Source organism: Lontra canadensis, unplaced genomic scaffold, assembly GCF_010015895.1.
Source record: "Lontra canadensis isolate GAN:19392208 unplaced genomic scaffold, GSC_riverotter_1.0 scaffold180, whole genome shotgun sequence".
Lineage (NCBI taxonomy): Eukaryota > Metazoa > Chordata > Mammalia > Carnivora > Mustelidae > Lontra > Lontra canadensis.
This window is the reverse complement of record NW_022631174.1, coordinates 1,444,978-1,472,400: the sequence shown is the minus strand read 5'-3', so window position 1 is coordinate 1,472,400 and position 27,423 is coordinate 1,444,978. Positions and strand designations below refer to the sequence as shown.

The following is a 27,423-nucleotide window of genomic DNA, read 5'->3' as shown; positions in this document are numbered from 1 at the left end:
GGTCCGTCCTCTGTTCGATGCTCCTCCGAAGTGGCTGCGTCTTCATCCGGGCGCTGGCAAGTGCTGCACGGGGTTCTGGATACGCCTCCGGCCCGGCTCCACCAGCTGCGAGGGGATCCTCATCCCCCACCCTGTTCCCAATCCCACCCCTTAGGGGCCAGCCAACCTGCCGTCTGCCGGTCTCCTCATTGCCTTTCCGTCCGTGTCCGTGCATCGGTCCATCTGTAGACCGTCGGTCGGTCAGTCCCACTTACCTGTCGGGCCGCGTCGCGCCGGCTCCCGCTCGCCTCCCGCAGTCCGGCTGGCGCCGCTGCTTTTATAGGCGCGCGTAGTACTCGTGCGGCGGCTCATTCATGCGGCCGCGGCTCCTACACACTGACGCGCTGCCGACGTCAGCAGGGAATTTAGGAAACGGGAAGAGGGGCTATTTATAGTGGCGAGGCGGGAGGTTGGGGGGGGGACTAAGGCGACGGGGAGCTGGGAGGGGGAGGAGGGCGCACGGAAGCAGGAACAGGGAGGGGGAGCCCGGGCCCCTGTACCGGTCTACAAAGGGTTAACTTTCCGGAACTGCGGGCTGGGGGCCGGCGGGAGGACAGTGCCGGGAGGGCGGACGGGTCCTACACCTTTAAGCGCCCTGGGACACCTAGGGGATGCAATCCCCCTTCCCACCGGGCCTTCCCAGGTGCTCAACCTGCAGCCCCCTCTCCCACTCCTCAGTTCCTGGACTCGACGGCTCTGTGACGTCACAAGATGACCTTTGGTGGCGTTACACCACGCATGGCCACTGCAGTGTCATCACCCTGGGGTGGGAGGTACAGGAGAGGAAGCTAGACCTGAGGAGGGGCCTAAAGCAGCATCTAGAACTGTGGCGTCGGGGAAATGGGAGAAGAAGAGTGGGGAAGCCCAGGGCTGGCAGAAGCTTTGTAGGAGTCTGGGCCTGGGAGGAATGGTGCGCAGGTGTGTGTGTGTGGGGGGTGCTCTGCGTGTCCCGGAGGTCTAGGAACCAGTCAGGAGCTGGAGACCCCAGAAAAGTTGAGAAGAGTGGCTTGCACTCCCCGGATATGAGCAAGGGGTTCCTCTATGGAGGAGCTGGGCGTGGGGCGGCAGGAGAGGAGAAAACCTCAGCAAATGGCGGGGAGGAGGACAGATCGGCAGTGCCAGTGTCAGAACCTGGCACCAAGCAGACCGAGTTCAGTACCCATTTATGGGTGATAATGAGGGAGACCAAGGGCTCAGCGGCTTGACAGAGAAGGATCTCTGGAGGATGGAGTGGCAAGACCACTTCCTGGAGGAGTTAGAGTTCCTGGAGGTATGAATTGACAGGAAGGCCCTAAGCCATGTGGGACAGAATTCCCCTGAACAAGAGCAGGGAAATGAACGATCCTGGTTCCATCAATTGAGGAGAGTTCTAAATGGAGGAGGGTGAATGTGTTCACAGAGAGAGGAGATGGATTGGGTGGGGGGAGGTAGAGGCAAGGAGCAGGTGTTGAGGGAGAACAGTGCCAGGCTAGTAGGGTAGATAGAAACTAGGGAGGGAGGGAAAGATCAAAGATTGAAGAAGAGTGAAGTCCACAGGAAGGCAGCAAGCCTGGCTGCAAGTCTGTGAGACCCTTCCATAGGGATGTAAGGACAGCCTGAGGATAGGGATGGGGCAGTGAATTAATTCAGGGAGTGGGGATCCGGGGAGAGTGTTGGAAAAAAAAAAACAGTGGGTACAGTGGACACTGTACAAAAGTGAACTGGGTTGAGGGGCTCCTTGTGGGGCTAGGATCTGGTCCCATCAAGAGGATAAAAGATTCCAGTAGAAACGCAGGGGGAGAAGTCCTGAACAACTTTTGGAGTCTATCTTCCAGGAGTCTCCCCCCCCACACACACACACCTCTTTTTCTTTTGCCCCCAGCCTTTGTCCCTGTGGTTCTTTTCTCCCGGACCGCTTTTCCGTGTGGGGGAAGAACTCCTATTCATCCATCAAAACCCAGTTCTAAGAGCACTTCTTCCGAGGAGCCTTTCCACCTTTCTCCAGCACTCCGTACACCTTTTTCCGCTTCAGCGCACAACGCATCCATCCCTTGGCTAAGATGTCATGGTCCATTTTCCCTAGAGGCTGGCGGCTCTGAACACACGGTTTTCATTCTTTCATTCTCACTGCAACCCTAGTGAAGAGACCGTGGGTAGACGGAGGAGAGGACTGGGATAAAATGGATCCGGAACATGGAGTAGAAACGGTGAGGACAGGGTCAGGACACGGTGGGAGTCAGAAGGACCAGCGTGGACCAAAAGCCACCACAGGGCTCCGAGACCATGAAGATGTCAGCAGAAGAAAGAGAGCCTCTGGGGGGCGCCCGAGACCTTAGTGTCTATCAGGGACTGCGAGTGGCCGCGCTGGCGGCCCCTCAATGAGTGACTCAGCTACTACCTCTGGCGGGGGCGTAGGGGTGGAGGACTGCGCGAGGGGCGGCGAGCGCGGCACCCACCCGCCCAGGAGCCCTGCGCGGTTGCTAAGCTCTCCAAGGCCTTAGAGAGACGCGATCTGCGCGAACCTCATCGGTTACTATGGTAACTCTGCGCCCCAGCCTCTCGCGCTCCACGGCTGAGGAAGGCGCAGCCAATCAGAAGCTGCAGGCGTTCTCGGGGACCCACTCCCACCCTCCGACTTGTGGGCAGGGGTCAGGAGGTGCCGGGAGGAGGTGCAGCGTGGGCCGCGGAGACCCGGCACTCACTACAGGCCCGATGCGGCGGCGGGGCCGCGTGGGGACACTTCCGGAGTAGCCGCACGAGTGCCCCAGCGCCAGTGCGGGGTCCCCTCCCTCCCAGAAGGGGCGTCACCTGCAAGAACCGAGTGGGGTGCAGAACCTTGCCGGGGGATCTGTGCGGTCACGTTCCGGGTTATCGAGTTAGAGACGAGGTCGAGCAAGCAGGTCCCTCAAAATGTCTCACACGGGGAATCTGGAGGCTGGGGTCGCTTCTGCGGGATCCCCAGGAGGCGCTGTCCAGCCACTCCCAGTCGAATATCCTGGGGTCGCTCCAGAGGCCTCTAAGTTCGGGGCAGGCTGATTGGGTAACAGCCCCGCCCAGGCTCCTGCAGGGCCCTACGTGACAGCCTCGGTATTATCCCAGAGAGCCAGGACTTGGACTTTGGAAGGGGGCAGACGTGTATTTGGGCCGACACGCGCGCCCGCAGGTGTCAGTACCTGGAGAGGGTCTGGGTGCAAACGGGTTTATTCCGTGCATACCTAAACCCAGGTGGCTGAGTGAAGGTGGGCGTGTTGGGGGTGGGGTGGGTATAAACGGACAGTCCCATCCAGGAATGTCTAAGAAGTCGCCCCCCAAGATCTTGTCTACCTTCTTCTCTCTTACGACTCCCTAATCCCCCTCCCCCCATCTAGTTGTCCCCAGAGTCCTCTCCTGGAGGGGCAGGACTTCTCCAAACTGAGGCAATGTGAGAATCTAGAAACATGTACAACGGAACGTTTAGCTCAAAACCCCAGAGTTTGTGGGCCTCGAAGTTCCGGGGCCTGGGTTCTCACGTGGCCACATCTGGGAGGGTGAACCTGTAAACAGACCCCTCTCGAGGGTCCAGCTCCGCATCTGTGAGCCTTCAACCCAACCCAGGTGCGCGAGAGGGAGGTCGCGGCTGTGCCGCGCAAAGCCCTGCACGGCCACGAGGTGGCGCCATAACTGCAGCAGCGCGTGCCGGCCCGGGCCGCTCCAGATAAGAGTGTGCGGAAAGCGCGGCGGGGCTGAGACGCGACCAGGACGCGGGGAGGACGGACCAGCAGGACAGACCGACCGGGGGCCCGGCGGGCGGAGGGCAGCGCAGCGCAGCCACGTCCCCCCCTGGATCCGCCGGCAGCCGGGGCCGGGGCTTCCGACATGCCCCCCAGGTAGGTCTTGAGGCTCGGGACCGGGAGGGACAGGAGACCCGGACAGCCCGGTCCTTAACGCGCTGGCCGCCTCGGGCGCATCCTCCGGCCCGGGTGCCCCAATACGGCTGGCGTTCAGGACTCGGGGTGTCGCCCCTAGAGGATTCAGGACCGCCGGGCCGCTGCTCTGCGCCGGGTTCACGGCGGGGTCAGTGGCCCGGGGCCGACTCTGCCTGCACATGGGCAGGGGAGGCGAAGGGAAGGGAAGGGGAGCCGGCGGGCGGGGCTGGCAGGGGCGCTGCCCTGGCACAGCTCGGCGCCTGGCAGCGGGGCGGGTGGGGCGCCGGCTAGGAGCTGCCACCGCCACGGGGAGGGAGGCCGGGTCGGGTTGCGGCCGCAGGTAACGGGCCGCGAGGCCCTGCGGGCCAGGCGGAGAACAGGGTGGGCGGGCGAGCGAGCGGGCAGGGGAGCTCAGGGCTCGGCTCAGGCTTCCAGGGCCGCCTGGCTGCCGAAGATTGGGGGCCGAGAGGGAAAGCTGGGAGTCGAGGGACTCGGGCTGGCGCGCTTCTCCCGGCCTGTCTGAAGTTGGGAAACTTTTCCCCAAGTTTGGGGCGGCGGAGTTCCCGTGAAGAAGGGGCCGAAGGGAGCTAGGGAGGGAGGCGCCGGGTCCCGCGAATGCAGAGCCGAGGCCGAGGCCGGGACCGGGATGCGGGTGGGGCGCAGGCCGGGGTCAGGGCCACAGCCGGCTGTGCGCCGTGCCCGCCCGGGGCGCTGCCCCCTCCCCCCCCCGGGAGCTGCGTGGCTCCCCCCCCCCCCCCCACCTGCTTCCTGCCTCAGCCTCCTGCCCCGATATAACGCCCTCCCCGCGCCGGGGCCGGCCTTCGTGCTCTGCCCGCCACGGCAGCCTCTGCCTCCGCTCCCCGCGCCGCGGCCGCGCCCCGGCCCCAACTGAGGGCCTGACAGCCCCCGGGCAGGGCGGCGCCACAGCGGGCACCGCGCTCCCCTCCACTGGATCACTTCCCCCAGCTGGGGCAACTTCTCCCGAGGCGGGAGGCGCTTTTTAACTCGGCTCCCTTATATCCCAATTGGGCAAACTTCTCGGCCCTGAATGACTTTTCCTGAAGCGGACATTTTCCTCAAATCCGGTAACTGTCTCCGAAGGGGTCACTTCCCCCAAACAGTTTTCTCCTCGGAAGTCCCCAGAACCCAGCCTGTGTGCCCGGTGGCATCGGGGGCTGGGCGTGTAGGCCAGCCCGGCCTCCTCTCCAGATCCACTCTTCCTACGCCGTCTTCTGGTCCAGGCCACCGGTCCAGGCTCCCACACCAGGAGGCCGCCTGACCTCTGCCAGTGCCCAGGCCGCGGGGCTCGATGCCCCTGCCCGGCTAAGGGGAAGGGGAAGTTGGGGGGGGTGGGGAGCAGCGCCCGGCTGGATACAGGCAGCAAGGGCGCGCTGAGGCTCTGACCCCGCGGCTGTGTGTCCCCGCAGGAGAGTGTGCTGGGCAGACGATGCTGGACACGATGGAGGCGCCGGGCCACTCGAGGCAGCTGCTGCTGCAGCTCAACAACCAGCGCACCAAGGGCTTCTTGTGCGACGTGATCATCGTGGTGCAGAACGCCCTCTTCCGCGCGCACAAGAACGTGCTGGCGGCCAGCAGCGCCTACCTCAAGTCCCTGGTGGTGCATGACAACCTGCTCAACCTGGACCATGACATGGTGAGCCCAGCGGTGTTCCGCCTGGTGCTGGACTTCATCTACACCGGCCGCCTGGCTGATGGCGCGGAGGCGGCAGCCGCAGCGGCTGTGGCCCCGGGGGCTGAGCCGAGCCTGGGCGCCGTGCTGGCCGCCGCCAGCTACCTGCAGATCCCCGACCTCGTGGCGCTGTGCAAGAAGCGCCTCAAGCGCCACGGCAAGTACTGCCACCTGCGGGGCGGCGGCGGCGGCGGCGGCGGCTATGCACCCTACGGGAGGCCGGGCAGGGGCCTTCGGGCCGCCACGCCCGTCATCCAGGCCTGCTACTCGTCCCCGGCCGGGCCTCCGCCACCGCCCACCGGCGAGCCGTCCGCGGGCCCCGAGGCCGCAGTGAACACGCACTGCGCGGAGCTGTACGCCTCGGGCCCCGGCCCAGCCTCCACCCTCTGCGCCCCGGAGCGCCGCTGCTCCCCGCTCTGCGGCCTGGACCTGTCCAAGAAGAGCCCGCCGGGTTCCGCGCCTTCCGAGCGGCCGCCGGCCGAGCGCGAACTGCCCCCGCGCCCAGACAGCCCTCCCAGCGCCGGCCCCGCAGCCTACAAGGAGCCCCCGCTCGCCTTGCCGCCGCTGCCGCCGCTGCCCTTCCAGAAGCTGGAGGAGGCCGGCCCGCCTCCGGACCCGTTCCGCGGCGGCGGCGGCAGCCCGGGACCCGAGCCCCCGGGCCGCCCCGACGGGCCCAGCCTCCTCTACCGCTGGATGAAGCACGAACCAGGCCTGGGCAGTTACGGCGACGAGTTGGGCCGGGAGCGCGGCTCGCCCAGCGAGCGCTGCGAGGAGCGCGGCGGGGACCCGGCTGCCTCGCCCGGGGTGCCCCCACTAGGCCTGGCGCCGCCTCGATACCAGGGCAGCCTGGACGGGCCAGGCGCGGGCGGCGACGGCGACGACTACAAGAGCAGCAGCGAAGAGACGGGCAGCAGCGAGGACCCCAGCCCGCCCGGCGGCCACCTGGAGGGCTACCCGTGCCCGCACCTGGCGTATGGCGAGCCCGAGAGCTTCGGGGACAACCTGTACGTGTGCATCCCGTGCGGCAAGGGCTTCCCCAGCTCGGAGCAGCTGAATGCGCACGTGGAAGCTCATGTGGAGGAGGAGGAGGCGCTCTACGGCAGGGCCGAGGCTGCTGAGGTAGCTGCGGGGGCCGCCGGCTTGGGGCCCCCTTTCGGAGGCAGTGGGGACAAGGTCGCTGGGGCTCCGGGCGGCCTGGGCGAGCTGCTGCGGCCGTACCGCTGCGCGTCGTGCGACAAGAGCTACAAGGACCCGGCCACGCTGCGACAGCACGAGAAGACGCACTGGCTGACCCGGCCCTATCCGTGCACCATCTGCGGGAAGAAGTTCACGCAGCGCGGGACCATGACGCGCCACATGCGCAGCCACCTGGGCCTCAAGCCCTTCGCGTGCGATGCGTGCGGCATGCGCTTCACGCGCCAGTACCGCCTCACCGAGCACATGCGCATCCACTCGGGTGAGAAGCCCTACGAGTGCCAGGTGTGCGGCGGCAAGTTCGCCCAGCAACGCAACCTCATTAGCCACATGAAGATGCACGCCGTGGGGGGCGCGGCGGGCGCGGCCGGGGCGCTGGCGGGTCTGGGGGGGCTACCCGGCGTCCCTGGCCCCGACGGCAAGGGCAAGCTCGATTTCCCCGAGGGCGTCTTTGCCGTGGCCCGTCTCACGGCGGAACAGCTGAGCCTGAAGCAGCAGGACAAGGCAGCCGCGGCCGAGCTGCTGGCGCAGACCACGCACTTCCTGCACGACCCCAAGGTGGCGCTAGAGAGCCTCTACCCGCTGGCCAAGTTCACCGCGGAGCTGGGCCTCAGCCCGGACAAGGCGGCCGAGGTGCTGAGCCAGGGAGCGCACCTGGCCGCCGGACCCGACGGCCGGACCATCGACCGTTTCTCCCCAACCTAGAGCGCCTCTTGGCGACCCGCCTTGTCGTCGCCGTCGCGTGGCCCCCCCCGGCCCGTGCCCCCCAGGGACGGCGGCGGCGGCGGCAGCGAGCAGGCACACCGCGCCGGGACAACTGTAGTAGCAGCGGCAGCGTCGCCGCCGTGGCGGCGGCCCCCCCTGGCCTCACTGCTTTGTGCCTTAGCCCGGGGGTGGGGGTGGGGGTAAAACCCCGGGACGGGGGTGGGATGGGGGAAGGGAGATTTATATTTTTGATATCAGCTTTGACCAAAGGAGACCCCCGGCTCTTCTCCGCCTCTTCCTGTGGTTCGTTGGCCCCCCCCCCCCCCCGCTCCGTGCTGCTCTTGGAGGGAGGGGTGTCACTGTTGGGGCGCTCCCAGCCCTACCTCCGGCCCTTGCGACCACACCCATTCTCACTGTGAATCTCCCCGCTGGGGTCGGAGCGTCGGGCAGAGTTGGGGAGCGGGGAGGGGACTGAGCCGGCCGGAGGGCCCCCCGCCCCCCCGCCTCCCGCCCGCCCCGGGACTGATAATGTGAAGTTCCTCATTTTGCACAAGTGGCACTAGCCCCAGGGCCAACCCTTCCCTCCCTCCGGAGTCCGAGGGCTGAGACAGCCCTAGCCTACTGGTCTCCCACTCCCGCGGTGTCCTCCCCATCCCTCCCTTCCCTGGGGGCCCGGACCATATTTATTGCATGCGCCCCGGGTGGCCCCCCACCCCAAGCCCAGGCTGGGCTGGGCTGGAACGTGGTCTCTTTAGCTCCCTCCTCCCCGTTTGTATATTTCCTACCTTGTACACAGGCTCTTTCAGAGCCGCTTCCATTTTCTATACTCGAACCAAACAGCAATAAAGCAGTAACCAAGGACCCTGGACCCCGATGCTCTCTTCCACCCTGCACAAGGACCTGGGTGGGTGGAGGGGCCAGACACTGCACCCTCCTGCAGGTGCAGTGAGACGCTTGGACCTTCTTCCCTCCCCAGTCCCAGAGACAGACAGGCAAGAGGTCAGGCATGTTCATAACTAAAAATTTATTAAGGAAACAAAACCAGTGCTGCAAATGGGACAGAGAGGAGATGGGTCTCCCACCCACCCAGTCATTGGCCTTCATCCAGGGGAAAGGATCTCAAAAGAGAGGCTGGGACCCTCTACCCCAAAGAGCCAGTCTTCTGAGGCCCTTGGGGGACTCACAACCCCAAAACACTGGTGGCTCTCCTGCACAGTACCCCCTCCTCCTGGTATAATCTTGGGCCTCAGGGAGGGTACAGCTGTGCTCCCATCCTCTGGGAAGGCTGTACAGTCCAGACAGGGAGCTCTGGGGGATTCCCACTCTGGTCCCACCAAAACTGACTCCTGGCTCCTTCTCAAAGTCCTGTCTTTCCCCAAGTTCCTTTCATCCCTGTCCTGGGGTTGGGAGAACCCATTCCCAGTAGGAAGCCCCTCAAGTGAGGCTTTGGACACAGGTGCCAGCTAGAGAGGCAACAAAACCCTTAAAGGCCATAAGGCCCCTGTGTCAAGTTCTTCTAGGGCAAAGCTAGAAAGGGTGTACGCGCTGGGCTAGGCAAATGCTCCTCTCAGGCACTGGTCCACCCCACCCTCAAGGCTGGGCTGGAGTAGCCTGGAAGTTTCTCAGAGCACAGGGGCCTGAGATAGGAGGTCAGGGCAGGAAAGCTTTGTTAGGTTCCTGGCACAGAGAAGGCAGAGGTGCTGGAAGAGGAAGAAGATTCAGACTGGGAACCCCAATGGCAAGGACCTGAGGTGAAGAATTTGAGGGGATAAGGGAGGTAAGAGGGATCAACTAGAAAGGCAAGGAGGCCAAGGGGATGATTCAGGAGGGAGAGAGGGAGGAGAGAGGAGTGCGGAACTGAGAAGAATCTGAGGAAATTTCACGAAATGGGAACGAGAGCAAAAGGAAGGCCAATGAGTGAGAGGAGCAGGCAAAGGCCTCCCAGGAAGCATGAGCCCAAGACCAGATGTCCCTTCCCTCTAGACCCATGACTATCCAAGGGGGAACAAGGGACAAAGCATTAATGGACCCAGAATGAGGAGGACAGGAAGAAGAGCGGCAGGATGGATGTGTGTTTGGGGGAGGGGGTAGAAAAGGTGGGGCCTAGGGCTGCTTTATGGGACATGGTGTCCAGAATCCAACTTTGGGTCCATCCGGGAATCCAGATCTCAGAGACACACACCCTGGGCACTCTCTTCATGGCATGACCAAGGCCTCTTGGGACACATTTGGTACAGGGGTTCTGAAGATGAAGGGGACCTATCGTTTCACCTGCACCTGATGGAAACACAACCCCCTGCCCTGTCTCCAGCTGAGAAAGCGGCTGAGTCCCTGGGCTGAGAAGGCCTTCCGCAAGCCCTTGAACTAGACAGGGGGAGGGAGAAAGGCCGAGACCATGGGCGGCCTCTCCGGCTCACCCACCTGCTCTCACTGATGTCACTGCAGCCAGCCACCTCCCTGCTAAATCTTGGCAGCCCAGGAGGGTCCCAGCAGCTTCCGCCTGACCCTCAGGAGGGGCTCTGTGAGGAGCAGCTCCCCCACAGCACGGCCACGGTGTGGGTTGGAAGAGGATGGTTTATTGTCTGGGTGGATTGGTGGCTCAGGCACGTGGGCATCTTCGGTGCTACGCTGGGCGCCTGGCGGCCTCTCTGGAATGGTTCCATGGCGGGGGGGCCCCGGTGCGGCCCCCTCAGCCTACCTGGGCCCACGCGAGGAAAGCCGGGATGTCCCGCACAGGCACGTTCCTTGTCAGTGCCTTCACGCGCAGGTTGCGGTCATCTGTCAACAACACTACCTCCCGCAGCAGCCGGATTGGCTCCTCTGTAGGCATGAGAGAACAGAAGGACTTCACTGAGGGCACAGGTGGCCTCTCCTCTCTCCCAGGGGGGCGTAGCCTGGGAGGGGTCAGGGTCAGCCCTTCTACAAGTCTTTCTCTCACGCAACCAGCCAGGGTATCCCTCCCCTACCTGGCTGAGATGGGATAATGCTGGGCCAGGGCTGGCTGTCTGCTTCAGACCCCCGCCTCCAGCTTGGGACCACGCTGCCTCGTGTCCAGAGGTCTGCCCAAGCCACTGGCCACCCCAGGCCCCTCTCCCGGGAACCGAGAGGAGTTGAGGAAGCCCCTTTCCTTCTGCTCCTTTGGACAATATGGCTAGGCCTGGGCTCATAATTACTCTTCTCTTCTTGCACATCCTCTCCCTCCAAGGCTGGGAGGTCAATGCTTTAGATATTAAGAGGCAGAAAGCTCAAGGTGGAACCCAAAGTGAATCCAGGCCCCCAGATGTGAGAAGAGGGGTTAGTTCAAGGGAGCTCTGAGGAGAGGAGGGCAAGGGTCCCTAGCAGAACTGTGCCAAGATGGCCCTGAAGGAGAGCCAGCTGATCTCCCCTATTTACATGAAGGTAATCAATGTAGACGGTGAGAACCTCTAACAGTACAGAAGAGGACAAAGGAAAAGAAAACTAAAAGCCATCCCCCTAGTGCTCTCCCTTTGTGTGTCTCTGTCTTGTTCCCCAGGGCTAGATCTATGCAGACTTCTGGATTTTTTTAAGCACATGTGCAAGCATATATACTTGTTACATAAGCTTTTTCCCAACAACATTATGATCATACTAGCCTATCTACTTTATTCAGATGTTATGTATTTTTTTTTAAAGATTTTATTTATTTGACAGAGAGAAATCACAAGTAGGCAGAGAGGCAGGCAGAGAGAGAGAGGGGAGGAAGCAGGCTCCCTGCGGAGCAGAGAGCCCGACACGGGGCTCGATCCCAGGACCCTGGGATCATGACCTGAGCCGAAGGCAGAGGCTTTAACCCACTGAGCCACCCAGGCGCCCCCAGATGTTATGTATTTTAAAGCTCTTTCTATATCAGCACAAGCAGCCTTTGTTCTTTTTAGATGACCTCTTAGCAAGATGTCTGCCACAACCTCTCTTCTCCTAATTCCCTAACCTTTTAATGTACTCGGGAGGATTTAAGCTGGGGCCAAGCACCCACACAAATGACATCCCCACCCCTGGTCAGGCTGCTCAGTGGCAGGCCCACTCCTCAGCCCCAGGCTGGGTATTTCCTGACGGAGGTCCGGCAGACAGTGAGGCACAGGAAATGTCCTGCGGGGCTTACTGACTGCAGGGGGCTGGCGGGGCTGGGCAATTGCAAATGTCCAGGTCTGGACCTGAGCAGTTTCAGGCTTGCCAGCTCCAGGCAGGGAGGCTGAGAACTGGCTGTCAGCCTGGGAGGAGTTTGGGGGAAGAAGCGGGGAGAGGCTCATGAGGCTGACGCTGGTGGGAGATGAGAATGGGTGGGAGGTGAGGGCTGCAATGGGCAGACCCAGTAAGGAAGGCCACAGGAGCAGAGAGGATGCTCTCAGACGGCTCGGCTCCACGGCTGGGCCGGACCCCTCGGGCATGGGTGGTGCCGTGCTGTGCTTTTTGGGGTTCCCAGCTGGCTGCTCCAGGCAGCCCCACCACTCCTGTCCTGGGGCTCAGACCAAGAGAGTCCTAGGCCTTAGGATAGTCGACTAAGGCCCAGCATTGCTGGCAGGGGTCTGCAGGGGTTTCTGTGGATACTTTCAGACATTTTTAACAATAAACATCCTCTGTTTTGACACTGGTAACTTCACTTTGTTAGAAACCAGAGACTGTCATCTTGTCAGGCCCCATCCGCCATAATCCACATGATTTTAAAATTCAACATCGTTTACATATAAACATTTAGTGACGGTTTCTCTGTGAATCTGACAAGTTAATCTGCTAAGAATTCACACTGACAAATGGGGTTTGATTACACTAGCCGTTGCTGATGTAATTGTGATAGGGGCGGTCCCCAGGATGGCAATGGGTTCCTGCGGGCTGTTTGGGGTGAAGTGGGGGATGGAGAGACTAGTAAAGCTGAAGCCAAAATGTGTCTCTGCGGAGAAAGAAACAGCTCTGAGGCTGGGTGGGGCCATAGCAGGATCTGAACCGTACTTCCCAACAAGGCCTTCTGCAATGCCGCCCACTTCTCCCTCAGGAGGTGCCCCTCTAGGAAGCTGCCTGGGAGTAGAGCCCAAGCTCTGCCGTTTGGCTCAGCTAGGACTCCTTCCTATCAGACTTCACCACTCTAGGTCTGGCCCTGAGGCACAGAATGTGCAGGACCCCTCTGAAGAACAGCACCTGTGGGCTCTTTCTCAGCCTGGGGCAGAGACTCAGGCAGGAGTGAGGGGCTGCGGTGACACTCGTGGCAGGAGCAGGAGGAGAGAAGACAATCTCCTGACCAGCCTGGAAGCCAGGGCTAGGAAACTGAGCAGGGAAGAGAGCTGGGCAACCACCAACAAAAGAAAATAACAAGACAGAGTCACCTATACAAAGATAGAAACCAAGTGGTAAGAATGCCCAAGCCTGTAGCTGACACGGAATGGGGACGTCCTAGGAAGAAATATCAGACTCCTGGGAGCCGGGAGCAGAAAACCCGAGCCCTGCTGACTCTTGAGGGGCTGTGCGGGAAGGCATTCTGGATTGAGGAGGAGGTGCTGAAGCACCTGGAGGAGTCCCAGGGTGGGCCTCCAGCTCAAAGATGGGACTGCTGGCTGCCAAAAAGGCCTTGAAAATTGGGCTGAGGGCTCAGTCCTCAAGCTGTCAAACGCCCTCAAAGTGCCACAGCACATGACACAGAGATAGGAAGAAAAGGCTCACTACTCACTGGGGAAGTACCTCCACTACTGGCCCGATAGAGGGTAAACATTCAGGGATGAACTGAGAGGGTAAGCATGGCCAAGAAAAGGGAGGTAAGCCCTAGGGACCAGTGGGGACTGTCCTCTCAGAGCTCCAGAGGGCTGGGTTCAGGAGACCGTGGCCAGAATAAGCTACACTGAATCATAAAGACATTCTTGCTGTCAGAAGTCTCAGGACCCAAGAAAGGAAATGGATGCATGCCGAGTGGGAAAGCTCACTGCCTAAAGCCCGGCTTCCAGGGCTAGATCCACCCCTAGCTGGCCCAGGGTCCACTTGGGAGTGGGGGAGCTGTGACAGCGAGGTGCGATTTCCAGAAGGCTGGCCTGAGGCTTGCATCAAACTCCCCAGGCCAGAGCTGGTGAGGGGACCCTTCCCTAGGATTGTAGGGCAGGGGGAGGGGGAAGGATGGATGATCCTGAGGCAGAGGCAAAGCTGTACCTTTGTTGGTGGGCATGAAGTCCTTAGCCTTGTCTTTGCAGTAGTGGAGGCAACAGGAGAGGATCAGGTCATCGTTGTTACCCTGGAGGAAGAAAGTGTGAGAAGTGCCACTGGGCAGGAGGGGGCGCCATTCGGAGAAGGCACAGATACACTTTTGCCTCTGGGGTCCCGGGGAGAAATCACATCCCAGAGTCCCTCCCACCCATGTTCTGGTCCTGCTTGGTGGGGTCCAAGAGTGATCTAAGGGACAGAGAACTGGCCCTCTTGGGCCTGGATGATGGCTGCCCCCCTCAGCTGCCTGAGGTCCCTGAGCACCCGGAGACCCTGTTCTGAGGCTCGCTATGGGCTCTCCCTTTCTGCCCCAGGTCTTACCAGCTGGCCAGTGATATCTTCACTGCGGAAGGCGATGGATTCGAGTTCATTGCCACGGCTGGTCAGGGCCCGTAGGCAGGAGTCCCGACTCTCAAATCGCCGCTCGAGGAACTCGATGGACTTTCGGGCCTTCTCCTGCACCACACGGGCATAGCCCCCAGCCCGGTGGTCTGTCTCTTGTCCCTTGGCGAGGCCGTCCAGTTCATTGATCACTGACGAGACACAGTCCCACAAGGTATCATCAGCCTCAGCGATTAGCACTTACGTCTGCCTTCACCCTCGGCTCACTTTCCCTGCCAGCCCCTTCCCAGACCACAGACTTCACCTTGCTCCATGGGAGTCTTCCAATGACACTAGGGGAACTTGGGGGGCAGGAGTGTTCCAGACTTTCCATAGAGCTCTATTTTTCTGTCTCTTCCCCTGGGTCCCACCCTCCTCCAAGGAACCTATAGGATCTTCTAGAGCTGCTGTATCCAGAGGAAGAAACCTGGCCCCTCTGCTATCGTATTTCTCAGTTACAGGATTAAGTTGAAAGGGTCTCTCAGGAGAGGCAAGGGTAACAGCTAAAGGACCAGAGGCACTCCCCTTCATCAGTCTGGATCCCTAGCCACAGCTGTTCACAGGGGCAAAGTTCTATGCCTCATCCCCTGGCAGAGAGCAGGGAGGTCACCAAGTGGGATGCAACAGTCACAGCCTTACTTGCAAGGACTCTGGTATCCTTCAAACCATGCCCTTGGCACATCTACTCCTCTGATACTGCACGTGTTTGTGTGTACGTGTGTGTGTGTGTGTATGTGTGTGTGTGTGTGTCTGCCTGCCTGCCTATGTGTCTGGGACACGGCCTCATTTTCTGGTGAAGATTCTTTCCAAAATTCCAGCCAAAAGCCTGAGGTCAAGTGGGAAATATGCACTCCTTGGGGGCTCCGGGAGAGTTTGGGGTCTGAGGCCTCTCCTCAGTGCAATGATTCATGGCCCGGGGAGTCGGCATGAGCATGCTGTTCCATGGTGAGACTGGCACTCACTGTCTGGGTATTCAGAGACACTTTCTGGAAAGGGCCCATGTGGGAATACACACACACACACGCGCACGCACGCGCGCACACACACACAGAGCCCATGCTTTCCACAACCTGAGGCTGCTGCATGTCCACACAGTGTATGGTTGAGGCTGGGAAGTAGTGGTAGATGGTGTACGGTACAGCAAACAGAACATCAAACACGAAAAACTGGTATTCCATCCCAAAATCTCCTTTCCTGCTTCCAAACTAAACAGGCTTCAAAGGGGAAGCTTGTTTGTGCTTCTGCACCAGGCGGGGCTTCTCAATGCTAGGGTCAGGCCTAAGGAGCAGGAGCAGGTTAAAGAGCACAAGAAATAAGCAGGGAAGGCGGTTGGCTTAACCCTTTGTGCTCTGGACCCAGAGTAGGAATGAACTGAGGGAGCCTCACTGAGCAGAAGTCACCTGTACAGCCCCTAAGAGTCGAGGGCCCTGCCCCCCTCCCCCCCCGAAGAAAGTACAGAGGCAAGAAGATGGACAGGTGTACCTCTGTGGCAGAGCTGTTATTTCCCAGCACCCGCAGGGCGCATCTATTTATCTGACGTGTGCCCTTTCCTGGGGGTTTGCGCATCTATTTGCTCCCTCCGCACCATATCTGGCTTTCCCTACTGAACCACAAGCTCCTCGAGGCCAAGGGCTTCCAGCTCTGCCTTTCCCTGGACCCCCGCAGGAATAGGAGACTTGGCACATAGGAGGGGCACAGTCAGTGCTGGGGATCAAGAACCTTTGCTAGTAGCCTGGCATGGTGTCTGAGGCTCTTTCCAAGTCTTTGGGAGCTCCTCAAATATCAGCAACGTCGCTCAGTTATACCATTTCCTGACCATGAGGATAAGTGACCACTCACTCTCTTTCCCCTAAAAATCTCCTGGGGTAGGAAAGCATGGAGACATATTATCCTGCTAGCTACCCCAACCCAGGATGCAGTGAGGGAAGAGGGGAAGCTGGAACAAACTGATGGTCTTGCTGCTCTACTTCTGAAGAACAGAAAGTCTTCCCTTAGGTCTAAAGGCCCGGGTTTAAGAGGTTCTGGCCAGGCCACATGGGGAGGGGGAAGGAAGACAGGGAGGGTGGAGGCGGGACGAGGGCTGCTTCAGTGCCAACATTCTCAGGTGGTGCTAACGTGTTTCCCACAACCCCCCAGGGTTCTATAGCCTCTGCAGGGGCGGATGTTTCCTGCCCTTTGTTTCCACCCTCATCTGGCACTAAGACACTTGGGACTAGGAGGGGAGGCCCAATGGAACATCTTGGCATGGATGTCAGAGGTGGCTTGGCAGGCAGACTGCCAGTCTGGCAGCTTTTCCAGAGGACAAGGATCCCAAACTTGCTCCAAGTGGCTGCTGAGAAGGGGACACTGAAAAGCCAATCACCTCCTAGACCCTCTCCCTCCACAGGATAGCCATCAGCCATATTCACTGTATCAATTATATTAGGAGCCCAGGGCCCAAAGCCCATCCTCAGGCTGACCCACCACAGAGCTCCAAGAATTAAGACAGTGCCTAGACAGTCCCTTGGAGACAGCCCAGCTGGGCTCTTCTGGCCTGAGGGTGGAAGCAAACTAGCTGGGCCCTGAGATGCTGACCCTGCACCAGCATCAGTGACCAGACAGTGGTAAGGGCCCAAGTGGCAGGAATCCACAGGCATGAGCCAAGGGCTTGCTCTGGACGGTTTCCGTCAGCCTGGCCTTAGGGTGAAACTGGCCAGAAGAATGCTACCTCGAACCAACAGAATGATCATGAAAAGCTACGAGACAATCAGACCAAAGGCATCTAACCACTTCAAAATCCTCCCAGCCTCCCTGCCAGACCACCCAGCAGTATTGCCGTTATCTGCCAGGGCTGAGTGTTTACCAATAACGGGAACCAGCTTTGCTGTTTTACTGCAAGCTTTATAAGGATAAAAACAAGGGCTGGGCTCAGGCAGCCTCTGGTTGCCGGGACACAGGAGTCCATTTGCTCAAGCAGTTTAAGCCATGGATCAGCCATAATAATTCGAACTGCTTTGATTATTAAACAATTTTCCTTGCCCCACGCACACCCTACTTCCCTGCAAATCCTGTCACACACACAGAGCGGGGCTCTCGGGCTGCCCGGCCCCCGGAGCCGTGGGGCGTGTGTGTAGCACACGTGCGGGGGTGCTCTGGCCTGACTCACCGATGAGGGGCACCACCAGGATGTATTTCCTGCTCTCCAGCAGCCGTGCCAGACTGGCCAGGTGGTCAATGAAGCCATTGGTGTCTGGTACAAGGAACAAGGGTCTGATCTCGAGCTCCATCTGCCTCATCTGACTCTGGTCCTCCAGGACAGCCTACAGGGACACAAAACGGTGAGTGAGCCAGAGTGAGTAGGCAAGGGGCTGGATGAGCCAGGGCCCTGACTTCACAGTGTGTCAGCATCCTGCTCCCGAAACTCTTCCCCCTCCACAGGGACAGCCAGCCTGTCAGGCCTGAGGGACTGACCCAAGGGCTGGGCGAAGTACTGCAGTAAAAATCCACAGGGACTAAATGGACCGAGGGATGGGATGTGACTAAAACCCTGCTGAGGACAGGAGGACCCTGACGGTATTAAAAATAACAGGTTTCTGAAAGTAAGACCCTGGGCTAAAAGCCAATAAGGGACAGTAGGGTTCCTTGGACATGAAAGTGGTTTTGCACACTTTATCTAGACAGCAGAGAAGGTGGGTACGGCTCACGGCAAACACTTTATACAAGTATCACTTGTTATTTCAGTTTATTTCACTGTGTAGTTAGGGAAGAAATAAAAAGGTCACAGTCAAAGGCTACACAAGAACAGTGATGCCGACAGCGAATTATTACTACCCACAGCAGCAGGAGTCCGGACGGCGTGATGGACTCGGACCCAGCTCACATGCTTGCAAACAGCAACACCCAGGCTGGTGAGGACCCCCCACCCCCCAACCCCGCCCCGGCAGAGCGTTTCCTAAACATGGGTCTTTGGTGTTCTACTCCTGCTCCTTGGCCACAGTTCTGTACAATCTACACCATCATTTACTTGACGGTTTTCATTAAGTGGACTTTAAGCCAAATGACTTTCTTTTTGGCTTAGCCACTTCTTAAGCAATGATAACCACGGTATCAAGTTTACTAGTGGAAGCCATCCTTCCATAATAAAAAGCCGATGTGTCTTCTGGGCACCCCTGGAAAACCATGTCACATAGTGCCAGGGAGTGGTCTGCACCCCACGCCTTGAAAAGCACGTGGCCGCAGCCCCGTCTGCCTGACGGATGTTCCCCTCCTTCAGGGCAGCTCCATGTTCACCTGTGAAAGCCCCACTTTCTCAAGTCTCACAGAGCCCTGAGTGCCAGGGGCCCTCTGAGATAGGCTCTAGGTAGGTATGTCCCTACAGACCATGGTCACTGTTGCGCTGCTTCCTCTTACAGGGACCACGGCCAAGAAGCAGAATGATTTGCTGGCATCTGCCCCATGTGCTCCCTGTGTACAGAGCCGGAGGAGGGCACCGGCATGAAACCAGCAGCAACCAGTCCTTTCACCCCCACCCCACCTCCGCCATGATCTTCCACCACACACGAATTTGCAAGGACAGAGACACAGGCTCAGGGCAGGGGAGAAGATGTGCGTGCCAACTCAGACGGGTCCCACAGTGGCGGGCCTGGCCACTAACAGTCAGTGAGGGAGGCGCTCAGGTTTCACTGGCAACGACAGTAAAACTGAAAGGGCATGCCTCTGAATGCTGGGGGTGGCTTCTCTGTGACCTACTGGGGACCTCTTCCTATGACTAAGTCGTTGCTGCCACTGCCACCACAGCTGGTGGAAGGCACAGGCCACAGGCCACTGGCAGGCATGAGAAATGCGGCTGAGAGGCCCATTCTGCTGAAATCTTCCTCCTGCTCTCACCTCATCAGGGGAAAGTACCCCTGCTGCTGGCCATCTTCCCAGGGGACTCAGGTCACATGCGGCTGCCAACTACAGGGTGACATGCATTTCACTAAACTCAGCTTGGGGCATTTTAAAAAACATTTATTTTTTCTTAAGATGTAATTGACACATAACATCTTTCAGCAGCCCGGGCATTCCGTAAGGACATGGATGCCTAGCCTTTCTCCTCATGGGAGCAGCAGCATTCCTTCTGCTCATTCCCCCAGGTCTTACTGCTCTCTATCCAGCTTTTCCACTCTCAGGAAAATTTTTCTTGGTATCAAAGGCACCCAGGATAGACAGGGGAACACAGGCTGCAAGAGGGCAGGGGCTCACAGTCCTAAGGGAGCACCAGGTCTCTGCCACCGTCCCACTGCGACTCTTCACATCTTCATTTTCCTGCCTCCAGAAATGATAGCCCAGCTCTGGTTTGACTCGAAAGAGGAACTGGCTACACAAATGAGAATGAGCTCCTTGGACCCTGTACCATCCCACCTTGGGAAAGCTGGCCTTTAAGCCAGGTGGCCAAGGGACCCTGGGGGCTGACAGCCCACCTGTGTGTTCTAAGGGCGGGGTGGGTGGAAGGAGCGCCTAGGAGCAAGCTACAGGGAAGCTCTAACCCTCTGAGTTCTCTGAGCTCTGGCTCAGGGCCAGAAAGGTGAACAAAGGCCACAGCCTCTTAGGGAGGTGGCAGCCTTGTTGGTTCCCCGGGGGTGGGGTGGGGTCAAGCTGTACGAGGGTGGTTGGAGCTGTGCTGCCATCATCCGGTCCCAGGGACGCCCGCAGACAACTTCCCTTAACCTAACTCTTGCCTAGTGAGTCACCACACAACTGCTTCCTGTTCCCCCCATGCCCTCCTGAATCTCTGGAGGTGACACGAAGCTGCTCCCCCTTTTCCTGGGGGTACCCGTGGGCCTGGGGGGGTGTCGTACTTGGGTCATGGGACTGGCCCAGTCCCTTTCAAAAGAACGGCAGACCAAGGAGGGATCTGGAGTCCACCAGCCCTCTTCTGTGGGTGTCTGTTTCCGGCCCTCTCTGAGTGGCGGTGTGTGTGTGTGTGTGTGTGTGTGTGTGCGCGCGCGCGCGCGCGGATTTAGCATTTGCCCTCCCAACTTTTCCAGATTTTACCCGTCAGATTCCTGGCAGCTGTGCACGGCGCCTGTGCCGGCCGTCACGTCCCATTCCGATCTCTGGGTCGCACGGTGAGAGAAGGACACAGGATGCGCAGGGAGTGAAAAAGTGATGTCGGTGGGGAGAGTGCCAAGTCCCCACTCACAGCCATGGGACGCTTGGGGAGACAGGGGAAGCAAGCTGCTGCAGAGTTCAGAGGCCGGTAGTGAGATTTATTTTTGTTTGTATGAGTAAAAAGCTGCAGAAGCTCTGGTGGGGGTGAGGGGGGCTCCAATGGAATGCTGTGATTCAGACAGACTGGCCCTGGCCTGGAGTCAAGTGTGCTGACCCGGAAGGAGAGTTCCACAGGAACCCTCCTTGTTGCAGCTAAGACTGGGCCACAGTGGTGTTTGGAGAATGAACTGAGAGCTCAAGGAAAGCATGGGGGTTTTGAATCAGATCAGTGGAAATAAGGACCAAGTTGTCATCAAGCGTGGAAAGAAAGAACTCAGTTCTGTTTCGGGAAGGTGCTAAGTAACCAACTTTCTCTGAAGTATGAAAGCATCCTTGAGCAAGCCGGTGGGAAACTGGGAAAGAGATAATCCACAGTAACATCTAATGAGGAAGCTGACAGGTTCTTTCACAGGTTAGTTCCTTCTAGACAGTGGGGATGATTTGGGGATGCTGACCCACTAAAAATTGAGACACTGAGAATTACAAATAAAAGGTGACACAGCTCACATAGGAGCTGTGGAACTTGAAGAAAGTACGCCATGAATCAGAGCCACATCAAGAGAAGGATGTGTTGGGTCTTCCTCCTGCTTAGGGCTCCACAGGGAGTGAGTGGGGTACTTCCTCCTCTCTCCTGGGTGATGGAGTCATTTATCCCTGGGCCTCTCTGGCCACAGCCATGTCTTCAGCAGAAGTGAGAAATGCTGTCCCACAGCAAGCTTCCGTGTTCACTCTGTATGGGAAAGTGTCTAGGAAAATGCCTGACCAACGTTATCAGTAACTTCATAGGTGTTGCTTTCCTTTCCTCCTGTCCAGCTCCCTGGGTCACCTTCCATAGATCTGGTGGGGGGAGACTTCTGGGGAAACCACTTGGGAGCAGAGTGGGAGATGTGGAGGGGTGACAGAGAGGACTACTGATTTCTATGATAAGACTCATGATACCTATTTTCTTTAATGACTTTGAAGGTTTTTTAAATGAAAAATGGAAATGAAATAAAAAAAGTAGGAAGAGTTGGTGAGATAACAACCAAAAGTGCAGACAGGCAGTTCTTTCTTGAACCACAGAAACCAAAGGGAGCAGATGCTGCATTTGCTATAGAAAGCAGGCAGTGCCGTCTGCCACCCTTGGGAATGGTGCGGCAGACCTCCGCATTTAGTAGGGATCCGCATTCTGCTTAGGATCCCTCCCCTGGGTGTTCAGTCAGTACCACAGAACTTTAAGTACACTTGCTTTCTCTTTAAAAGTTACAATGAAGATGACTTGCTTGCTACTTCTGATGACTTGCTTGCTACTTCTTATCATTTTATGAGGACTGATTGTATTTTCAAACTAGACTGGAAGAGGAGTGGCCTTCTTGTAGTTTCTTTTATAATACCTAGCATAGGGTTTGATATATTATAGGAGCTCAATGAGCTCAATCACAGAATCTCAGAGTTGGAGGGCATTTTAAAGTTCATCTGATTGGAACGCCTGGGTGGCTCACTTCGTTAAGTGTCAGCCTTTAGCTCTGGTCATGATCCCAGGGTCCTAGGTTCGAGTCCCACATCAGGTTCCTTGCTCAGCAGGGAGTCTGCTTCTCCCCCTGCTTGTGTTCTATGACGAATAAATAAATAAAATCTTAAAAAAAAAAAAAAAAAAAGATAACCTGACTGAATTCTCTCTGCTCACTCTTGTTGTGAGAATGCCCAAGAAGACTGCCCTCTCCTGATGGAGAGAGAATGGCAGGGCTAGCACGACTCCTCTGAGCTCGCCCTAAGCAGTGCCAGCCTAAGGGTGTTCCAGCCAACCGCCTGACCATTCCTGAGGAGGATGGGAGCTTGTGGGTGCTGCTGGGGCAAACTGGAGGCCCAGCACCACAGTCTGTGGAGAAGCTGGAATGGGCTCTGGAACTGCTCAAGCAGGGCGGGCGGCTGCCCAGCTCTGCAGGCTGATGTGCCTTCCTGCCCTGGCGTGAACGTGCCCCTGGCTGGGTAGTGCACCGGCTCCCACCCTGCCTCCGACAGCTAGGAGCCAGGGCTGAGTGTCTGCCTTCCGCTAGCTTCCATACAGGTGTGGGGGGCTCTGTGTGTGCCCCATTGTTCCACAGCACCACCCTCCCCCAGCTGGGTGGCAGTGTGAATGGGCTGCAGCTATATTTAGAGTGAAACTCCTGGGGCCACCACAAAGGAGTGACTGCATCTTCAGGAGGGTGGGTGGGCGGGAAGGGGACAGGGGAGCCAAGCTATTTTCAGAACACATGTCATTGCTGGCTACAGAGCAAGACTGTGGCCATAATGCCGAGGGAAACAATAGCTGTGGCCAGAGGAAGAGCCTGTTATGTTTCAGGTGGGATGTTTGCAACTGCTCAGGAAACCCGACCCCGCCCGACAGCAGCACAAATCACAGCAAAGCCTCGTGGAGGCAGAGAGGAGGCGGGGGATTCACAGGGCCAGGACAAGGTGCCAAGAAGCCACGCCTCATGCCTAGAAGCAGATTTTCAGTGAGTTCTTTGCCCCAGGGGCCTGAGTAGGACTGAGACACCTCTGACCAATTTCCCCAGCAAACCACGTACCCTGCGCTCTAGTCTCTGACAACCCCCAAGAATGGCAACGGGGAATGAAAAGGACTCGGGGAGAAAGCACTGAGGTGGGCAGAACCGACCTAATATGAAGGGGTGTCTCAGGCAACAGGCAAAGCCTGGGCTGGGCCAGAGAATGCGGCCTCAAAGCCCCAGGTGGGCGGACTTGGCCCCCCCAGTATTCAGGGACTTGCCTGGGTGCCGTGGCTCCAGCTGCACAGGCTCTAAGAGCTGCCCACACCCCTATTCTGACCTCCATTCGGCCCCACTCACCAGCCTCTGTGCAACGCCGGAAGCAGGGAGGGACAGGCTGCAGAGGGAGGCCAGGTCTCGCCTCCCCCACCCCACAGATGAGCTTGGGCCCAGGGGTCTAGGTGGGAGAAGGGAAGTGGGGATGTGGCCACAGCCCCAGATCTCAGTTGGACTTTATAGTCATCATGGGGGCCAGGAGGATTTTTTTCAACTCCATCTTCATATCCCCTTCCCCAAACATGTGTGGTTCCTGTTTTGCTGCATCTGTAAAAGGCGCCGGGAGCTGGGGACTTGCCTTACACCTCTCGGTTAACACCCCTGGAGACTGATGGAGTTCAGAGCAGTGTAATTTACAGCCCATCTCTCCAATCTTAATTCACCCGATGCTCCTCTCTTCCTTATTGTATTAGTGTGACCCAAGTACCTGCCAACAATAATGGCCTCTCCAGCTAGGAGCCTCTCCCCCACTCCCAGGACAATTTATACCTTTTCCTTGGGATTTTCCCCCCTTAAATTAAACAAAAAGAGGAAAAAGAAGAAGAGGTTAACATGGGTTTGGAGTGCTGCAGCCCCGTGGTTCTGGGCAGGGAGCCAATGGCCCGAGGGCACACACATGTGCGTGCTCTCCCAGAAGGGCCTTCACCGGCCCTGTTTTACAGCCACCTCGGCACAGACTCCGGGGTTCACGCATATGGCCAGACAGATGTGTCTGGCTTACGTTCAAGGCTGGAAAATGAAGAATTATGGAAGTGAAGGGCCCCGGGCATTAAAAGGGGGGGGGAGGAAGGGGGGAATTTTTCCTCTGCTGAGAAATCCTCCTGTGGCTGTGAGGCTGGAGGAAGAAGGCTGACAGGAGGCAGGGCCGCCAGCAGTGGTACATGTGGGGCCCGTTCTTAAAGGGGCCATAGCAACCTCAAGCCCCAGCCGGCCCACAGAAGGCCTTCAGTGCCCAAGCTGGAGCAGCCCGCTCCGAAGGAGGCGACAGGGACAACAAGCTTCCCAAGCGGGGGCGGCTCCAGGCACCAGGCATCAAGTCTCATACAAGACCTCCCCTCCCATTTGTAAGGTATTGCTTGATGCTGGAGAGGCCAGGCAGAGCACGGCACTCTTGACGAGGCCATGCCCCCATGGCACACACTCCCGCGGCATCCCATACTCCCCTATGGCAACCATGCACGCTCACACCTCAAACTGCTGGCTTCTCCATTCACTGTACACTCTGTACTTTCTGGTGTGAGAGCTCTTTGGTTCCACACTCCTGTGTCCCCTGATCACCAGCCTCACAGATGCTCATCACCACTTAGGAAACTGAGCTGAAGACACGGTACTTGTTTCTAAGGAGTTCACAGTACCAGCAGTGGGGGTGGGGTATGGGCGGGGAACAAGTCCAGAAATAACTGTAATACGAGACGTGATATAAGTATCGCAAATGAGGTATAAATCACTGCCACAGGAACACTGAGCAAAGAGAGATGAATTCCTCCTGAGGGGTATCAGGGAAGGCTTCACTGGGGAGATGAAGTTTCATCTGAGGATTGAAGGAAGAATAGAGTTTCAACAGGTAACAGGAAATGTGGGGCAGAAAAAGGGAATCTCGGTCTGAGGGAACAGTACGAACCGAGAGCCGAGAGTGGGAAAGGGTTGAGCATGTCAGGGGACAGTGAGAGGAGAGGACAGTTAGTGTTGTTGTCCAGGTAGAAGGGCTTTAGTGTCTAGACAGGTGCTTCACACATACTTTCTGAGGTAGGTGCTGTTACCACTTTCATTTTATAGATGAGGAAACAGTTCTAGAGGAGTTAAATAATTTGCCCAAAGTCACACAGCTAGTAAGGCCCATGGGGATAGAAGAAGAGACTGGAAAAAGGCTGGGAACAGATGAAAAAAACCTCCAATGCCATAGGAAGGAATTAGATTTTATTAGCAAAGCAAAGGCCCTGTCAGTTTCTAAGCAGAGGAGTGGCTCTTCTGGGAAGAGCATGATGAAAGCACGTGAGGTGCACTGGAGGCGCTGAGGTGGACAGGGTTAGCAGGGTAGCACGTGACTCCAGGAGCTGCCATTCAGACTACCAAGTGAACAGCACCCCCCCGGAGTTGTGCAATGTGTGGGCCTTGACTGCTACAATCCAACTCTGTATGTGGACCAGAACAGCAGTTGTGGCAATGGGAATAGACAAGTGAGAAGGGAATACGTGAATAGATAGGGTTTGATAAGAAATCAAACATACAGGGTTAAAAGCCAGTAAGGATTTTAAGAGGATTCTCTAGTTGCTACTGTCTATTAAGTCACTGAACAAATATTTGCTGAGCGCCAACTCTGCTCTGCAGCAGAGACTAAGACGTAACAGAGAGACAGGAGGGGACCAAGAAGAGAATGGTGGTGAGGAAGCCTAGGAGGGTGGTGTGGCCAACAGAGAGGGAGAGGATGAGGACTCGCTTGTGCGTAACTGCTGGTGGAGGGCCCAATGCTATAGGGAAGCTAACTACGATGGGGATTGAGACCTCAAAAAGGTACTTGGGGACTTCTGACAGAACAGTTTCCATAACTGCTGGGTTGAGGGTCAAGACATAGAGGTGCTGAGTATAAATAGAACCTTTGGGAGACTGATGATGAGGAAGAAAAGAACCACAGGACAGGAAGAAAGACAGCATGAGGATGAAGTTGCTTTGTAGGCCACAACAGAGAGCTCCATACAGACCCCAGAAGGGCTGAGGAGGCAGCCCCGCCATGACGATGACCCGGCAGTGGTAGCACACACTTGATTCCAATTGGCAAGGGGACATGAATGCCTCGAGAACAGTGGATTCTGACTGGTATTCATTCCCCTTCCCAGGACAGAGTTCTGATTGGTGTTCAGACACATATCAGACCACAGTGACCATTTAAGGAGTACACACTGTGTGTGCCATTCGCTGTGTTAAGGCTCCTGCAGGCCGCAGAGCAAGTCTAGGAGGTAGGCGCTATTACCACTTTCATTTTACAGATGGGGAAACAGGCTCTGAGAAGTTAAACAATGTGCCCAAAGTCCCAAAGCCAGTAAGTGGTGGAGCCTTAGATCGGGTCTGTCCGACCACAATGCACTACGTCTTGTGCCAAAGGCAGTGGCGGCTAAAGAGAGGATTGAAAATAAGACATTCCTCAAGAGTCCTAATGTTTCCCCATGCTCACAGCCTTTGAAGTCTTTAAAGGGAGGAGCATAACTGGCTCTTCCCTGTCTGCCCTGAGCCCTAGATAAGAGGAACTGAGCTTCTAGTGCAAAAGGACAGACCCGGGAGAGCCATAAAGAAAAACTTGCTGGAAGGGCAGGTGTGGGTCACACAGAGAGCTGATGATAGGGGAACCCTGTATAGAGATGAAGCAGTTTCTCTCTGGGTGGGTCCAGAGTGTCCTGTCCAGAGGGGCTCAGCCACTACACTGGGAATCCAGATAAGCAGACTGTGGCTCTGACATTCTCTTCCCTGATAAGAGGTGTCCTCTACAGAGCATCCATGACCTCTCCACAGGAGCATCTGGATAAGGTTCAGGGGAACTCTGAAGCCCCTGAAATTGTGTGGCAGGCTGTGTATGTGTGGGTGTATATTCACAGATCATCACCGGGGAAGAAGCTTTCATCAGATTCTCTGAGAACAACCTGCTTCTCTGCCTTGGAAGCAGAAGCTTCTCCCTTCTCCCATGAGAAGGGAGACTCTGGGCACTACAAGTGCTACCAGAATTTGGTGATGGAGAAAGAAAATGGGTAGAACCAGTAAAGGACACTGCAAGACAGTCTCTTCCTGAGAGGGTCCTGTTTATCCCTACTCGTGACTCACACCCCTCTCACGTCCTATACTGCCACCACCCTGATGGGAACCACCCTCCCCAGGCAGGCCCCACCTGGATCTTTTCTTGGCGGCGCTGCTGCTCAGCTATCTTCCTGGCCAGAGCCAGCTTCTTGGCCCGAAGTTCCCGGATGTCATCTTCACCCCCGCTGCCTTCAGCCTCTGAATCTTCCTCAAAGTCTTCAATCACCACGTCCTCCTCCTTTGAGTGGTGGAGCACACCAGGGGAGAGAGGAGACTGTGAGCCCATGGCACTTACCAGACCCACCCTCCTGTCCTTCCAGCACTCCCAATTCCATGCTTTTTTGGATGTTCCTTGCAAAGGGCCCCAAGGTGTACGCTTCTCTCAATTCAGGCAGCCAGAGAACAGAAAGAAGCTGCCGCCTCCCCTCCCTTGACCAACTGCTCTGTTTTGCACTCCAGGCTCTTTCCTCTTGGAGAGTCACAGGTCCACACCAGAAGTCACTCACACACACAA

General features: G+C 57.6%; 2 protein-coding genes across 5 annotated transcripts in view; one reads left to right on the top strand and one right to left on the bottom strand.

Annotated features, from left to right (window-relative positions):
• Positions 1-3,499: 3,499 nt before the first annotated feature.
• On the top strand, positions 3,500-7,561 carry HIC1 (HIC ZBTB transcriptional repressor 1). Of its 2 annotated transcripts, none has more exons than XM_032846718.1 (2): positions 3,500-3,884; positions 5,351-7,561. In XM_032846718.1, exon 2 carries the CDS (start codon positions 5,371-5,373, stop codon positions 7,510-7,512), a length of 2,142 nt encoding a protein of 713 aa, XP_032702609.1. In that variant the 5' UTR covers positions 3,500-3,884; positions 5,351-5,370; the 3' UTR covers positions 7,513-7,561. The 2 variants fall into 2 exon arrangements, with proteins under 2 accessions (XP_032702609.1, XP_032702608.1); XM_032846717.1 differs by lacking the exon at positions 3,500-3,884 and adding an exon at positions 4,746-5,008.
• A 956-nt stretch (positions 7,562-8,517) lies between these two features.
• Positions 8,518-27,423, bottom strand: part of SMG6 (SMG6 nonsense mediated mRNA decay factor) — a 237,758-nt gene continuing 218,852 nt past the window's right edge. For all 3 annotated transcript variants that reach the window (XM_032846751.1, XM_032846750.1, XM_032846752.1), the window contains exons 15-19: positions 27,001-27,147; positions 17,237-17,390; positions 14,032-14,243; positions 13,660-13,741; positions 8,518-10,332 (exon numbers count right to left, since the gene is read on the bottom strand). In XM_032846751.1, coding sequence (XP_032702642.1) covers positions 10,202-10,332; positions 13,660-13,741; positions 14,032-14,243; positions 17,237-17,390; positions 27,001-27,147 — 726 coding nt within the window. In that variant the 3' untranslated portion in view covers positions 8,518-10,201. The remainder of the gene's footprint in view (positions 10,333-13,659; positions 13,742-14,031; positions 14,244-17,236; positions 17,391-27,000; positions 27,148-27,423) is intronic.

Coding starts and splice junctions, on each gene's coding strand:
- HIC1 (XM_032846717.1), top strand. CDS start 4,972: ATGACTTTTCCTGAAGCGGACATTTTCCTCAAATCCG. Junction 5,009..5,350: donor GGACATTTTCCTCAAATCCG/GTAACTGTCTCC, acceptor GTGTCCCCGCAG/GAGAGTGTGCTGGGCAGACG.